The 17,907-nt window shown below is 41.3% G+C and overlaps 1 protein-coding gene across 12 annotated transcripts in view; it reads left to right on the top strand.

Moving 5' to 3' along the window:
- NTNG1 (netrin G1) overlaps window positions 1-17,907 on the top strand; it is a 207,033-nt gene that overhangs the window by 168,129 nt on the left and 20,997 nt on the right. For 3 of the 12 annotated variants that reach the window (XM_083620469.1, XM_083620475.1, XM_083620473.1), the window contains 2 exons: window positions 5,684-5,851; window positions 14,521-14,658. The exons of 3 other annotated variants lie outside the window; for them this stretch is intronic. In XM_083620469.1, the coding sequence (XP_083476595.1) occupies window positions 5,684-5,851; window positions 14,521-14,658 (306 nt within the window). The remainder of the gene's footprint in view (window positions 1-5,683; window positions 5,852-14,520; window positions 14,659-17,907) is intronic. 6 more of the 12 variants (XM_083620477.1, XM_083620480.1, XM_083620478.1 and 3 more) reach the window with 3 other exon arrangements.

The raw sequence follows: 17,907 nt of genomic DNA, 5'->3' as shown, positions 1-17,907 counted from the left end.
ATATAGCTGTGGCAAAGTGGGACAAGTGGAGCAGAGGCACTGCACAACATTTTGGAGCTCTCACATCCCTCTCCCTTCTGCTGTTTTGAAATTGAAAATCCCAAGTTCCACTCCCCCGCAATGGGCTGCTGGAAGGAAAAGTGGAGTTAACACACCATTTTTTTGTCTGTAATAGTACAGCAAACTAAATCAAAAAGCTAGTGAGAAAAGCTGAGCAGAAATCTCAGGGACAAATATGGAAGATGGGGTTAAAATCCAGCACATCCCAAGTGGGGGGAACCATCTATTTTCCTTTGAATTCTTCTGTGGTTGTTCACACCCCTAGTTACCACCACCAGGTTGCTGAAAGAGGCAGCACCAAATTGGGTGGGGGGGAGTGTCTTTTGTGTCTTCTGGCACTGTGCTGCGTATCAGAATGCTGGGAGATATAAATGGTGGCCTCTTCCAAGTTTCAACGAATTGGGCAGCGGGATTGTAACTTTACAGATAAAGTTGTGAAATGATATTAAGTTGAATCAGACATACCAACAAGCCATATAATTATAGGTGTATAAAGGTTCTCAGAAGGTTCTATATTCTAAGAAATTAAAATTATATCGAGATTTACCTACAGAATATTGACATGTGCTTGTATAAAGACAAGTCCACAAAATTTCCTTGGTTGCATGGATGGCCAATTCATTTGTTTCTTTTCTAGCTCAGTGCTACAGAAACTGTGCAGATAAAAGAAGTTTATGCCTTTCAACTTTTTGTTTTTATCTATTTTGTATCCGGAGTAGGGTGACAGAGCTCTACCATTACCTGTAGACATGCTATTCCAGCAACATCAGAAATTCCCAGTCACGTGGGAAAAACCAACAACTTGGTTCTCTTCCACAAAGAGCATCACCTCTTTCGGTAACTGGGGGAACAGTTGTTCCCATTCCCCTAATGCCATTTCAGAAACAGCTGTAGATGGCTTTTCAAGTGGTTGATGGCAGCCTCCCTCTTCACTGCACCCAAAGCCCCTTTCATGGCACATCTCTGTTGTTCCGGAGCTTCTCTTGAACAATAGTAAAATGAGGTCCTAACCTGCTACTGGCCTAGCAAGGACGCAGGTGGTGCTGTGGTCTAAACCACTGAGTCTCTTGGGCTTGCTGATCGGAAGGTCAGCAGTTTAAATCTGCGGAATGGGGTGAGCTGCTGTTTCTGTGTCCCAGTTCCTGCCAACCTAGCAGTTTGAAAGCACACCAGTGCAAGGAAAGGTAAACAGCATTTCCATGCACTCTGGCTTCTGGGATGGTGTTCTGTTGCACCAGAAGCGATTTAGTAATCCTGGCCACATGACCCAAATGCCGTCTCCCTCAGCATGAAGCGAGATGAGCACCACACCCCATAGTTGCCTTTGGCTGGACTTAACCATCCGAGGGTCAGTTACTCTTCTTCTTTTTACCTTACTGCCCTAGCACAGCAGGTTTTGTAAGGTGTCAGCTGCTAAGAACCATAGAGGTGGGCTGTGATATTTTCGCTATCTCCAGTTCCTGATTTAAATGTAACACCCACCCCCCACCGCCCGGTTATCATAGTGGAACTATTCTTTTCTCCCTGCAATATATGTGTTGTTTTTTTTGCTGTAATTATGTAAATGTTATTTGTATGTCAACCAATTACAAAGGAAGTTTAATTGTTTTTCCCTCAGCCTACATCCAAGCACAGCTTGATTATTTCAAGACGTGTTCTTTGAATCTAAAGGACACAATCCAGCCATAAAATACTTTTAGGTCCTATTCATTTCAGTGGGAAACTTGCCTGGAATATAAGCAAGGAACACAGTGGGAATTAATTCTGAATGAACATGGGAATTACTTCTGAATAAACATGCATAGGATTTCTCTGTAAATCTAACTGGCTGAAATCAATAGAACTTGTTTCTTGCTTCGCATTGGCTAGATTATGCCCAAACTGTTTATTTTGGTGATGCAGTTACAATGGTAGCATCACTTCCATTTTTAAAAAAGAATTCACATTGTTCATGCCTTATAGTAACAGAGGTTGTATAGTGGTGGTTGTCACTTGTAATGACTGGTATGCTATTTTAGATATTCCAAGCACTATGGAAATTTTTAGTACCTACTCTTTGAAAACAACAACTTTTAACTACCTCTCAATTTAAAATTATGCAACAGATTGTTGTTGGTTTGCAGAGTGGTGGAAATTATTTGCAATATGGCCTTAGAGTTTGGCCAATGGGTTTGCCCAGTGTGGTTTTAGTGTGAATCATGCCAGAATGACAGGAAATTGCTCTGTTGTAACAAAAGCCAGATCCCATGGATATTGGAGAAATGAGCGTGAAAGTATATTGTGCATGGAATTTGAGGTTAAAATAGGGCAGGTGTATTCTTTTCTGGACAACGTATCTCTTTAAGAGCTTGGACAATAACCGCAGCTCCACAGGTATGTTTAACTTTACAGTGAAGAAAGAAACAACACCTGTTCACTTACATTTTGCTTTGGGACTCTAAAAGGGACATATTACCTGTTTTAGCTAGAAACCTTAGGGCTGAGACACCTGTGCTGTCAGTTCACAGTATTCCTTTATTTCGCCATCATATGTTACCTGAATGTCAAAAGAGCCCCTTTCCTTTGGCTTTGCTAGGTCCTACCCATACTGCTCTGATTTGGTAGTTAAAGGAATATGTCCGGTGTCTGGGTTCTAAAGTGCCTGTCCTTGTAGGACTGCATTGCCATTTTTGCTTAAGAGAAGGCTGGCTTTGATAGGTAAAAGATGCATGGCATGGCCAACCTGATGTGCAGACAACTCTACTTTATGTTGGTGAGGTTCCCCATGAAAGATCCTCTTGTGGTGAGAGAAACCAATACTGCCAACCTGAAGTGAAAGTGAATGTGCGTCAGAAGGGCTTTATTCTTGTTCAGCATGTCCAAAATACTCTTAGTCATGTGCTTGAAAAGTCAGAGTCACTAATAAAGAGGCAGAGTAGGCGACATGAGGCAACATTATAATTTGCTGAACAGCTTTGCCATTTCAAGGATCACGGCCATTAATTAGCAATTGACTTCGTACTTAACAATCCAGTGTTTTCCTCCTAAATGACTCTCTTAAATTCACAAAGGGAAAGAGGTCTGTCATAGAAAACTCCTCCGCCTTTATTACATGCATTAATTCCGTGTCCAGGAGAGGATAGTCATCAGACAGGACTCAATAGGTAACAGGGGCTCGCTGTATTAAAAAAATAAAATAATTCAAGACAACAGCTGCTCAAAGGATAGCTGGAAGGACAGCTCTTCTTTTTAAAGCTTCAATTAAGAAATTGAATAATTGATGAAAAACTTTTTTTTCTTCCAGGAAGTTCCAGGCTAATGTGGTTGGGGAAAGTTGCCTTGGGTTCTGTTCCATTCCGTTTTTTCCCCTTCACTGTTACAAGTCTCCCATCTTGATTAGGATCAATATCCAGAAGTTCTCTCCAAGATGGCCATGGTCATTCAGTCAGGTGAATCAGCTGCTAACCCAGTGATGAGCACATTGCTTGATATGTCTGCCACCACTAGTAAAATGCCTCATAGGAACCTAGGAAGCTGCCATAAACCAAGTCAGACCATTAGCCCAATGAGTTCAGTCTTGTCTTCGCTGACTGGCTTCAGTGCCTCAACTTCAGACAGGGTTCTCTCCCAGCGCTACCTGGAGATGGCAGGAACTGAACCTGGGATCTTCTGCACACAAAGCTATCACTGAGCTTTTGCTCTTCCCCATAAGCACTTAATAAGAGAGTTCTGACTCTCTTGCATTGTCTGTATAGCCATTTCATGTGATAAGCTGACTGTGCAAATGCAGCATTCTTGCCTAATATAGTATGATAAGAGCATGGCTTCATCTAGCTATTTAAATGTAGACTGGTAATTCTAACTAACACTTAATTTGAAATAAAATATGGGAGTTATCACAGAGCTGTCAGAATTCGATACTCAAACAAGAAAGAGGAAAATGTTGCAGCTAGTAACTAGCAAGCATAAGATTTTGGTCCAACGCCGCAGAGACATAAATATGAAGGCATTGGGCTACATTTTTCTATCAGCAAGAGGTGATACCTGTCATTTGAATGCCTTGTCCCAGTGACAGATTTCTATCTTGCGTTTTCCTTGACTTCTCCATAGCTAAAGAGTTAGTTCACATGTTGAATTTTTACTTTCATGCACCCGGAACCTGGTCTATTGAAGGAAATAAGTCTCCATGATACTCCAGGGCACAAGGTTTACCAAAACAGGCAGTTGCATGTACATCAAGCATCCACTTCCTTCTTTAGCTGTCAAACATCTTCAATCAGTATCCCCCCAGTTTCATTCATCCCAATTCATGGTGGGCATTTTGAGGGGAACAGTCAGAGAACATGTGATGGGAGGCACCACACATTAAGGTGGAAATAAAAGTCATTCACATTCCAAGTGGCAACGCCACTTATACCACACATGTTTGTTTTATTTATTTAAGGATTTCTATCTCATCCTTCTAAGAATTCTCCAGGGTAGATAAACAACGTATATAAACAAAATAGAAACAATAAAAAACTAAAGACAATTAAAAATTCATATAAGCATAGCATAAAGTCAGATTCTCCAGGGATGAATATGGTTTTAAAGGCCTGGGGAAATGAAATTGATTTCATCTATTGCCAGAAAGATAGCCGAGTCAGTGCCCAATAAATCTCCCCAAGGAGAACATTCCATAACTGGTGCATCACCACCAAAAAGACCCTTCTCACCTCAGATGGTGGAATACCTAAGGGAAAGTCTCTGAAAACTACCTTAATGTATGTGCAGGCTGAAGTAGAGTCAGGTGAGCTTCAGGTACCCGAGACTTAAGTCATGCATGGCTCAATTCACTAATCCTTTTAACTGAACTAGAAATTAATTGGGAGCCAGTGCAGCTATTTAAGCACTGATGAGCTATGAACCCAACGCCCATTCTCATCATCTTAGTAACTGTATTTTGAACTAACTAAAGACCATCAAAGACCGCCTCATATAAAATGCCACAAAGCAATCTAACCAAGAGGTTACAAGAGAATGGATTACTAGGACTAGGCCATGTCTGTCAGAAGGGGTCATAGCTGAAACGTGTCAGCTGCGGCAGAGGGCACTCCAACCTGTGGAGGCCACGTGGGCCACCAGAGGCAAAGGTGGACTAATAAGCGCAGCAAAGGTGCAAATGTGGTCCTTCAGGGGGAGGGCAAGCCTATCCACCCCAAAAAGTGCATTTAGCCTTCAACATGTATCATGAGAAATTCCCAATAATGCATTCAGCTTCTGGCAAAATCACCAGGGTTTTTGTATTTATTTATTTTTTAAAGGAGGCTATGATTGCACATTGTGCAAAAGCCATCCCACAAAACCCATGAAAGGTTTACAGCTGCAAATGCTTCTGCTCCATTAGACCTACAGATTATAATACTACTCTCAGTGCTATGTAATGGATGTCTAATCATTCTAACCTGCCTGAAAAGAGATACCACCTCCATACAGTCAGACATCTGTGGTTGTCCATGTACGCTACTGTAACGTTAATTAACATGTTGTGCTGCTGTCCATTCATAATCTATTCATGCTTCATTTATTTTTTTTAAAAGAGCATGTGAATTGCTATAACTGCTGCAGAATACCCTTTGTGTACATTTTTGTTCTTCCTTGCAAGACTGTGAATGCTTCGGCCACTCCAACCGGTGCAGTTACATCGATCTGCTCAGTGCATTCATTTGTGTGAGCTGTAAACACAACACTAGAGGGCAGCACTGTGAGTTGTGCAGGCTGGGCTACTACAGAAATGCTGCAGCAAAACTGGACGATGAAAATGTATGCATAGGTCAGTTTCATTCTAATTCTGGCGTTTCGTTCTCTGCCTTTTTTCAGCTGTTCAGACCTCTTTAGTACAAAAGCGAGACATTTCCAACGTTTCTCTTCGTTGTACCAGCTGAGCCAGAGTGAGCTTTTTCAATGGAGAATCTGCACACCTTACATGCATTTGTTCTAAGCCTTAAGCGTCTAGTTTGAATAAGGACTACACAGCGTTGTGATGGCCATGCCTCAGTATTTTAGACATTTCCCCCCTTCAAAAAAAAACAACCCTTGATATTGCCAATTGCTCTAGGTCTAGACCCCTAAAAAATCACCAGTTCCCAACAATGGATCCAAAACCCGCCATTACAGCCATTGAAACACCAGCATGAGATTCCATTGGAGAATCTATATAACTGGATCAAAAATTACAGGATTCGCAGATCACAGCACCCACCCGTATGTAGCCCAGTACATATAATAGAGTGCAGGTCTTCAGGACCCATAGGTGGGCATAAGACCATGCTAAGTGGGTCATACGAAAGCAAGACTCCTCAACCAAGCCTGGAGACTGCAGCTCCCCCCCCCTTATGTAAGAGAGTTTCCTCCCCATACTGCCCCTCCCAGCCTTACTGCCATTTCCTCCTCACTCCCTACTGGGAACATGCTGCCTGGCTATCCATCCCATTTTCCATGGCCCCAGAATGGATTGTGGCACGATGCCCAGAAGCCATGGGATACCTCACCATAGATAAGAGGGGCTGGTATTGTTTCTGTTGATGGCACTGGTGGGGCACTCGCTCAGGGCAGGAATGAATCCAGGCATCCCCAATTCTAGAGAGCAAGCCTTGCAATGTGAGGGTTTGCTCACTAGTAAGGACTGCTACTCCACTGCACACTTGACTTGGAGTAGAAGGGTTGGACAGGAACAGCAGGAGATCCCACTAGAGCTTAATGGGCAACCATGCCTAAGATATTCAATTTTGGGGGTGCCCTCTATTCTGGGTCCAGTCCCCTTGAGATTTTTATAGTTCCCCATCACCTTTGATTACGAGCATGGATAGATTTCTCTTGCTGCAGCTGGATTCCCAGAGGAGGGTTACTTGGGGAGTAAAAGTTACTTGGGTTCAGCTATGGTAGGACTTTCCCTTTTCCTTTTTACTCTCAGTTTAAAGTTGCTGCATAGGTGTTGTACTGCTGTCACTTGCAGTCCAATTATCTGAGGACACTCCCCAGTATACAGTTGTGGGGCTTTACTGTCAGGAAAATGTGCCCATATAGGATTGTGACTTTACAGCCTGATTTGGATTTCTATGTGTTTACTGGAGAGCAGGTCTCACAGGATTATTGAAGAGTTTCAGTCAAATCATTTGTTCATTCAGGAGTAAGATTGCAATGCCGACCTGGGAATATGCCCCATTGAATTCAGCAGGGCTTCCTTCTGAGTAGACATGGCTAGGGATTCACTGCAATGCTTGCTTTATACACTGACTAGGCAGCCAGGCATCTTGCACACTCGGGCCTCTTATGCACCTGCCCCCTGCCTGCCAATAATACTTAGAAGTAAGGTCAATTTAGTTAAATGGGACTTACTCCCTATTCAATGGTTGAGGACAGCAGCAAACAATTGCTGTGTAGATTAGGTTGTGAGGTTACTGAAGCATTTTGATTTATTCTGTGTACATTTGATTTCAGGCACATTGATACAAGGAGAGGACAGATAGGAAGGTGGTAGAGAGAGAGAGAGAGAGAGAAATTCATCTACAGAAGCTGACAAAAAAAGAAAAGAAGGAAAGGGAGCGGAGAATCAGCTCTCCAGATTAATTCATTAATCTTAAATTAATATGCAGATCTAATGCATGTCTACTCAGAAGTAAGGCCCATTTATTTTAACGGGACTTATTCTCAAATAAGCATGCAACTTTAGTATATCAGGGTTGATTTGGAATGCAAATTAGCTTTATTTAGTTGGTTTTTTAAAAAGAATTATAAGATGGCAAGACTTTGCAAATTAAGAGGGGGGAAATGGTTGTTGTTTTGAAATGACAACTCTTACGTTGATTCAGTGAGGGAGAATCTGGGGAGTTCCTTCAAATCATCATCCAACACAGGGGCAACAAAGAAACCTGATATCTGTATTAGGTTATGAGGGTGCTGAACCTCCCTGAGAAATCCTGCTCATTTTTATTTCAGGCAAGTTGACATTAGGAAGGGGACAAAGGGCACAGAGAGATGAATTAAAGGTGGCCGAGAAGGTGACACAAGCTGGAAGAAAGTGAGGAAAGAAAAAGCCAAAAACGAGAGGGAAGGAGAAATGTAATAGTGAGCAGGTAAAATGAAGTAAAAGGAAGAAAGTTTGAGAAGGTGAAGAGAATGTAGAAGATGGCATGTGCAGAGAGAAAGAGGAAATAGACAGATTGTGAAAGGTGGTGACAACAGATAAAGTACTGAGAAAGTGCAAGGAGGAGTCAAAGAGGAGATGGAAGAAGAGAGGAGAGGAAAACAGAAGCAATGCAGGTGATGGAGGACAAAATGTGCCAGAAGGTAGGGAAAGGAAAAGGCAGCAACAAGGGTTAGAGAAATAAAGGAGGTGACTCATTTTATTGGAAGTGATAGAAATACTTTTTTGGTAACAAAACACAAGCATGAATGACTGTGCTGGCTTGTCCTCTTGCTCAATATTGACCACAGCCCCTGCCCCTGAATTAAAAAATAACCCGGAAATCAAAGACAGGATACAACTATTAAAAGGGTTCAAAAGTTTGACCAACAATATAGGAAATATTGGTTCACTTTTATTGAAAAAAAAAGAATAGTATGCTGATACCCCAGGGTTTGATATGTGGTGAGATACTAGCACTATTAAATATAAATCAGAAGTGAAAATGTGAAAGTGGATCCCATGTTCTTAAAGTGTGTCTTCAGTTTGGACTGGTTGAAGACCTTGTAACAGAGCAGTCACAGAACTGATTTAATTCCAGTACATTCCATTGTATGATTGAGAAAGCTGCTCAAACCTACAGAATCTGAAAACAAGAGCAATGTTGGTACTCCTTGTTTCTGTTCCTTATTGATTTGTGTAAACATACACAGGAATGTTCAAAAGCAAGATAAGATTGACCACAGGAAAATATCAGGCGTAAAGACCAGCTGCACAAAATAATGAAAAGAATGATTTTAAAATATGCCACAATATGCGCTCCTGTAAACCACAAAAAAGGTGGAAATTGGCAGCTATTTTCCATTGTAGAGTAGATCCCCTGGAACAAGTTTGTTCACACAGCCCAATGCACACTAGATTCCATTGGTTGCAATGCTTTAGACAAAACCTCAATCATAGATCAAGATTACTGAAAACTGAGCTTTGCCCAAATACAAATGTAGAGAATTTCACAAAATAGAGCCACTTCAGGTGTGATGAACTTTCAACACACACCATCCACATGCAGGAAACTCACCTGCAGTTAACACACTCCTAGCTTTTTTACCACAACTCAGCAGGGTACCAACTGTGCATAGAACATGAAAAAGAAAAATCTGTATTTAGGATCTGTAATAATGTACACATAGAATTCATGCAATTTCCTGCACAGGAGAGTTGTCCATGTAGGAAATCAATCCTAAACCAGCCCTTTAGACCAGAATACAGTTCATAAATTGGACTGACCAAACCAAATTCAGCCTACCAGTTCTGTATTGTAGGCTGCCAGGGGATTGATAGCCCTATTTATTTATTTATATATATATATTTTGCAGCACAGCATTATTAAAATTGTTGCTGTTGATACTGTTTTTTACTTTATTATCCCACATTTTTGTCCATAGTAGGCTGTCATGCATTGTTGGGTCACAAATTCTGCAAGACTGCCATAAGGTCATGAAGTTAAATGTGTTTTCCTAATCAGCTATCAACTCCAGCTCCTTGCCAATGCACGATTTTGTGCACATAAACTATAGATGGTACTTGTTTGCCAATTCCTTTCTTCAAATAGAACATCATTAGTCAAGTACAATATACTGCATAGTCTCCAAAAAAAATATGTTACACTACAGCAACAACTATTTCCTTCAGACATTGTTTAGGGAGCATCATTGTCAATTTCCCAGATCAACATTTATCATAAATATAGCCTCACTCTATGGTCATTAGCTACCAAATTGTCTTAAAACCATGATCTGCTGATGAGGTTCTGTGTTGTTTTTTAATTGCACATCCGAGACCCCTGTATTGTATTACTTAAACAAACAAACTTTTGTGCTTGGATTAGAATTTCCTTTATCCACCACAATGCCTTCTATCATTTATACAGAGAGATTTTTTTTATTTTAGCAATTTAAAGTATATTTTGTGCAATAAAAATACAACAGATCCACATTAATCTAAATTTTTTAAATAATCACGGTAGGGTGAGGTGCCAATCACAACTTATTTTGCTCTCGTGCACAATGTTTCAAATACCTTATTTCATAAAAGAACACAGCATCCAGAAACACGCATGGACATACAATATAATGCTCACATCCCTTTTAAAGTCATTTGGTGCTAAGTGAAACGAAAAGATTGATTCCTTTGAACTTAATTATGCTGCACTAATACTAACTACGTGTGTATGACAAGTAACAAGACAGCCGCTCATACTGCCCTGCTCAATACAATTAACACATCCGACAAGCACAGGTCTTTTAAACAGAGCATCATCTGCTAATTAGCGCTTGATAGAGACAAGGAATTATCTTTCTGATATCAGAGGTATGTGCCTAGCTTCAGAGATCTGTGAGGAAATTACCTCATAGCTTCCTCCTTTTGAACTGGAAACGGGCAGGAGAAAAGGGCACCAAGTACCCCAGCTAGTGGAGTCTGAGGGGGCTCATTTAGAGCAGCTCTCTGAAGCAGGAGGACCACCAATTACCTATGTAAGAGTTTCGGATCAAGGCCAGCAGGGAACTGAACTATTTGTAAAGCTAAAGAACTGGCTGGACTTTGAAAAAGCAAGCTTGGAAGGAAGGAGAGATAGAAACTAGAGTGCACCAGTGGCAGGACCCTGGTCTTCCAGACAGTGGTTCACTGAGAAATGCCAGGACTCTATCTGGAAATCATAGCTTAGGGCCCGTTTCTTGAACATAGGGAGATGTTGGCCCAGCTCCCACAAAAATCAGCACCATTCGATGATGGAGAAACTTTCTCCTTACTGTCTTCAGCAACCTAAGCATCAGAAGCAATTTTTTTTAGGTTCCAGTGGTACCTGGGTTTTTGCATTCTGATTAGGCCTGTCGAGCGATTGTATTTAACTGTTTCTCATTGGCTTCTACACTTACAGTCGTGTACAGAAGATTCATGATCCTGATCCTATCTATGTGCATGTTTGCATTCATGGGGAAAGCATTAGTATGAAACAGGTTGCAACAGATTTATAGCCACAGCATTGTTTCCCCCCTCACACACAATTGTGTTCACACTTTCCTGTTGTCATATCACATGACTTGCTGCAGAGGTGTGTAGGTTAATGATCTGGGGGTACCTCCTGGCTGCAAAGGGGCAACCCTAGAACAGTAATTGATATGGAGATGCAGTGGGCAGCCTCAGCACAGATAATTTGGTTTGCGTTTCTCTGCAAAGCCAGAACAGCAAAATGTGCAAGCAGCATTTGAAAGTGCATAGGAGCAATTAGTTGTGTGATTGATTTCTTGTGCTGCACAGAAAGGTATCTTGTGTCACACTAAGATGCCTCGTTTGACAGTTCAGGAATGATCAGCCATGCTGCATATGTGGGCAGCATGTCCAGTCCTTAATACTTCCTTGGCACATAACTCACTTTCCACGAGTGAAATCTGCCTGGGGCTGGATCTAGACATGTCAAAGAAGCGTTTCAGTTAAATGCGTTGTAAACTTTGTGTGAGAAATCGGGTTGGCAAAAAACGGAACTCCACATCGCCATCTGGTGTCATAGTGTTAGAATACAACACACATAAAATGCTCTTTCTTTGCCAATGTAGCTGAACCCAAGGTGAAATACCAGCACCATTGAAGTCAATACCAAACTTTTGTTGACTTTGGCAATGACAGAATTTCTCCCTCCGTTTGTTAAACGAGGTAAAGGCCAATCAGCTCTTATTTCCATGTAAACATCTGACTTTAAATACATTTATCCACCTCTGACAACCTTGGTTCTGAAGCCATTTAAAAGTACGTTCTGAATATCAATTTCATTTAGAATTGTCCCTTTTTTCTCCTGTGACATACCACATGGTTAGATGCCTTTGCCAAGGGCAAAATTCTCAGTAACTTTGTTAATGTATTGCAGATAACTAACTGACAGGATTATCATTATTTCAATTGGCACATTTTTCCAAACCACCACCAATAGCACTAGCCTATGTTCCTTTGGAAATGCCATTTCTAATTTGTAAGGATTGAAATCCTGAGCAATAGATGCAATATTTGCTACTCAAAACATTTTCCCCTTAAGCTTCTCCTCCCCCACCCCCCATTTCTATTTGCAATGTTAAAATATTCTCAGTTTCCCCCTCCTGTTTTGTCATTTCTGATCTCAAGGATTCATAATGAAATCCCAGGGAACAAATCTAAATGGAATGATTAAAAGAAAAAATAGAGCCGTTCACCCAGCATGGTCTCTAAATTCAAAAAGAAATACTCGCACTCTTTGCATTTGATAGCAGGTATCAGGGGTGTTGGGAAAGTTATTATTAACTTGAAGTCTCAATTCTATCTACACAAGTGTATCTGCAATCAAAATCAGATCCTCAAGGAACTACCAGAAGTGCAAACAACAAGATAAACAAGGCAAGGATATATAGGGAAGATGCAAATCACATAGCATTCCAGACATTGACAACCTGATTTTTTTATATATGAAAAATAATGATTTGCAATAGAATCATACAATTGGAAGATACCTAGCTGGTCATCTAATCAGAGGCAGCAACCAGCCTCTGCTTAAACACCCCCAGCATGTAGACACTGCAGCCCCGGGCCAAAGCTGACTCCCCAGTTGCCAACCAGGAAAGAAAAAAAACATGAACAGAGTGTGACTGCACTGCATGTATAGACTTGCCAGCAGCCTACTTGGGGGAGTGTCAGTGGTAATCTGGCCTGCCATCATTACAGCAGCACCCCCACCCTTCCTGCAACAAAGCACTCCAGAGATTTAGAACCAATAGGGGTGCAAGATAAGAACATACATTTCCTAGGAATAAAATATGAAAACAAAATAGGTTCAATAAAACTGATCCAGTGGTTATTATAAGACAAACGTTATCACAAAAATTCATACGGTCAATGTTTGTGCATTTCACATCTGTATGTTTTTACATTCAATGTGGTAACAAAAATGACAGGCTTGGGTTTAAGTTATTATTGGCCAAGGCTCTGGGACACTCTCATTCATCTGCTGCCCATTGAGTTCTCTCAAGTAGGATATTGTGGCATAACTTAAAAGGTGTACTAACATTGCAGGAGAAAAAAAATACAGCCTGTAAACTCCAATCACTAAAATGCCATGAATAAATTAAGCTGATGCCCATAAACATAAAGGAAGACTGCCTTGGAAATTAGTAAAGTGCATTTATGTTGCCATTTAGAAAATATTCAGCATCAAGTGTGGAGTCTTACCTATTTTAATAATTTAAAGCAAGCTTTAACTTGATGGTCTATTGATGTTTCCTGAAATAGCAAGCTGTCTTAACGTTCATTAAAATGATATAAAAACGTGAAGAACAAGTTGTAAGCGCTATCACCGTTAGTTACTTCTGAGGACTTCATTCTTCGCTTTATTTCTGCTAATTTTCTGCTCATACCACCATGGAAATGTACCATTAAGGGTGGTATCCCAACTAAACAGTTCTGCTAATTCAAGTACTTTTGGAATCTAGGAAGCCAGACAGTTACCCTAGTCCAACTTGCTTACTGCCTGGTAGTGGCTCTCTGCCATTTCAAGGCAGAAGGTCTCTCCTAGTTCTACCTAGAGATGCCAGGGATTGAATTTAGGACCCTCTGCATGCAAAGGACGTGCTGAGACCCTTCTGGAGGGCTGGGGAAGACCTCAGAAAGCCTCAGGATAAATGGAGGGAGCAAAGTTTCATTGCACAGCAGAAGACAATTACACTAGTAGAACTGCTTAACTGAATACCACCCTAAATGTATAGCAGTAGTCTTCAGTAGTTCAAGCAGGGACCCACCTTTAATCAAAAACTGCAACACCGGACCCACTTTCAATCTTTTTATCATATCTTTCTCACTTCTCCTTTGTCATTTTCTTTTTTTAAAGTAAACAAACAAACAAAAGAATTTTGTGGTGTGTTGTAATGGAGTCATTGCTGGGATCCACCTCAGATTGGGGGTATGACTCAGTTATGGATCCCTTTGCATTAGTTGAACACTGATACTCTCAGTGCTTCCCAAACTTGGATCGCCAGCTATTTTTGGACTACAACTCCCATCATCTCTAACAGGATCAGCGGTCAGGGATGATGGGAATTGTAGTCCAAAAAACAGCTGAAGACCCAAGTTTGGGAAACCCCGTTCTAAACCAATGAGCAAGTGGACTTTCCAGCAGTCTGCCGTTATCAAACCATCTTCCTTTGTGGTTAAACTTGGCCACTGTTACCCCTATCAGTAATGAATGACTTTTAATCTTGTACCCCTGTACCAAGTTCATATGTGTTGTCTTGTTTCTGCAGAATGTAACTGTAGCCGTTTTGGCTCAGTCCATGATCGCTGTAATGAAAGAGGAATTTGTGAGTGTAAGCAGGGAGCAACAGGGCCTAAGTGTGATAAGTGTCTGCGGGGATATAACTGGCACAACCAGGGTTGTCAATGTAAGTAACTGCCCTACATCTGCCCTCCTCCTCCTCCCCCCCTTCCCCCCACCCTTTGCTGCCTGCGCTTCTCTGTGCCAATGTGTGCAGTCCCTCAGCACTTTTTTTTAAAAAAAAGAAGAGAAACCTTTCTGCAAGGTCTCAAAACTCCTTCAGCCTGAAGTTTAATGAAAGCACTCAAAGGGTAGCAAATTGGCTATGCAATTTCTTTCGTTTCAACATTCTGCGTATGTGTAGTGCCCTCTCCCTTTCCTTCTGCTAATGCCTGGAGAAACCTTTAACTAAGATAGCACATATACGCACCTTGTCAGCTACAATCAACTAAAGTATGATGAGCTGTATCACCAGTGTCTGGGTTCTAAAGGCATATTGAAAACAGAAAGGTGAGAAGAATTGTGCATGTACGTTTATTTCGTTGCATTGCCCTTTCCTAGACCCTAGAAATTTTAATTAATATATTGAGCTGTGACTTTCTGTAACAGGCTTAGGGAACCTCCAGGTGTTGCTGGTCTTCCACTGCCAACAGCCCCAGCCAGCATGGCCAGTGGTCTGGAATGATGGGAATTGTAGTCCACCAACATCTGGAAGGGCACAGTTTCCCTCTCCATGCTCTACAAAGCCCTAACTGTGGATGTTCTGGTTTACTATCTATTATCTAACCATTCAAAACCCAATACTAAGAAATGTGACAAAGTTCGTTTGAACTGTAGGAGACAAATCTATGTAGCAAATCTTTTTCTGGATCGCTCCAATAATACAGTACTACTTGTTCATTTTTCCAATAGAGCAGGAGTGGGAAATGTGTGGTTTCCCCCCTGTTGAGGGTTTGCAGTCACTTGGGAGAGGGGGTAATCTACTTTGGCGGGGGGGTTGTCACATGCAAACACTGAACAGAATGGGAGCCATTGGAAGGCATTGACAAAGGTCACACACCATATTAAATGTGGCATAAGTCATGGTAATTTGTTAAGGGTGCTGAGAGGCATTAGGATGGGGACACCTCACAGAGCCACAATTCCCAGCACCCTCAATGAACTACAGTTCCCAGGATCCTTTGGGGGAAGCCATGACTGTTAAAAGTGGTAAAATTGTGCTTTCAATGTATATGGATGTGACCAAAGCCTGGGAGGAGCCCAAGCCTAATATTGGCAGGGACAGAGCTTTCACTTTTCTCCAGATTCCTCCTTGTCATTCACATGAAATTAGGCCAAGGACCATATGAAATTGTGTCCCAAGGTTGCCCACACAGAGAAGCTCCTAAGTAAAGGTCTGCTTACCAAGTGGTTCACCAAGCCATGCAGATGTAACATGTTTCAAAGTCACAAACATAGTATTCTTCAAATATAATGCAAACCATGGTTAGCTTTAAACTGGAGCTTTAAAGCAGGTTTGTAAACCATCGTTAAAACTATGGTTAAGTGTTAACCTCAGTGTAGAAATAATGCTAACGCCAGTATATACTGGAAAGGGAAAGGGGGAAGGACTTTTAAGTAGGAGAGAAGAGGGAAGGGGACTAGTATATGAGCCAAAGGGGCACACCCATTGTTGAGCATGGGAAATATTATCTGTGCCACTGGGCCAATATAGTGCAGCCTTCCTGGTGCTTGAAGGTGCATTTGCAGTGCAGGGTGGGTGCAAAAAAACAGGAGCTTAATTGAGAAGTAGAAACAAGAATGGATTTTCAGGTAGGTGAAATGCAATTATCCAATTAGAATTCATCAACTTCTATAGTCTTGCAGTGGAAGTCTCTGGAGCAGAGTGAGCTATTCAGAGCAAACATTTCATTAAACGCATCTTGCCTAGCTCTCCATTAGTGGATTATCAAGAACAAGCTTTGATTTGATGTGTTCATTACTTGATGTTGTGTGCTTTATGCAAATGTATTTCCATTTGTGCCTTATTTATTGGCTGTTTGCCAGTTCCACCCTGTGCATTTCCCCTCATCTTCCAGCAAGCATGCAAAATCACCTTCATCTTCTAAAGTTAGGGTGCATCCTAAATCTACAATGGTGTACTAAAGGTTACATGATTTGGGCAACCTTTAGGCAAGTTAGCATCAATATCCTGTCCCTCCATCCTCCCCCACCTGGAAGTGGGTTCCTGCAGAGTATTAATTGTCCCATGCTACCTCTGTCTGTCTCAAGTACTTAGTGAAGTACGAGAATAGTTTGGGGACTGGTGGGTCCTTCAGTAGTTTTGTAGCTTTGGCACATATGCAAAGGTAAACTTGCCAGCCTCTGGCGCTCTTCCTGGTAGCTTGCTTTGAATGTAGGGGCATTACATTGTTTTGACTAGATGTCATTTGGAAATCTCTTGAGATTATCTTAATACTACATCCTTGTTCCTAGTGCAACTGCTGAAGGTTCCACAAGATCTAACAAATGATTTCATTGAATTGCCTCTCATATCAGAACACTGCCATCCCTCAGAATGCAAGTCCCTTCTTTCTACTCATTATACATTTATCAAACATAATGGAAGACTACTCCAACTCTAAAGTTGCATGTATGCCTATATCTCCCATGGAAATATGGCACTTTAAGGTGTTTGACTTTGACTGCATCACATACTAAATTTTGATAATGTGGGAGACAGCAGAGACAGAAGGGAAAGTGGGGATTCCATGGCAAGGGACAAATGTAAACAAATGCAGTTTTAGCTACTCAAAGTTCAATTAAGTTGGGGGTATTGCATACAGCATTAGCCTAAAGGCAAATCAATATGCAACATGAGCTGCTGGTAGAGGTTCAAGTTATGGTAAGCAACAACTCCTGATAACTCTGGTTCTGTTCCCATGCCTATGCAACACCAGGTGAAACCTCATTTGTCTTGAATCTAAATATTTGTCAGTGCAGTAACATCCAGTTAGATTTTGATATATTTTTAGGTTACTGAGAGGCTGCTGTTGTACTGTTTCAGATTTGTTTTTATACTCTAATCTGTCCTGAAACCCCCAGCAGTAAATAAAGTTCAAGGAAGGTGCAAATCAGCACCTTCAAGGTCCACCATTTGTTACACATTAATAGTTGCCCAAAACTGCAACCGGATTGGGACCTTGGCATGTAAAAATAGCTGCTATTGATTTGATTAAATTCACACTGACATTTTCAATTGATCAACACTTTGGATTGAGTTAAGCTATAGCCCCTGTTCCAAAAAAGTTTACTTAGCCAAGATAAGAGTCAGACCAGGGGTTTCAGAGGAGGCTACAGGAGGTTCACAGACAGACAGATGAGTGGCCAGAAAATC

The sequence above is a fragment of the Podarcis filfolensis genome (genome assembly GCF_964270895.1).
Source record: "Podarcis filfolensis genome assembly, chromosome: 6".
In the NCBI taxonomy this organism is placed as follows: Eukaryota; Metazoa; Chordata; class Lepidosauria; order Squamata; family Lacertidae; genus Podarcis; species Podarcis filfolensis.
Note: the sequence above shows the minus strand (reverse complement) of the source record. Positions and strands in the feature narration are given on the sequence as shown.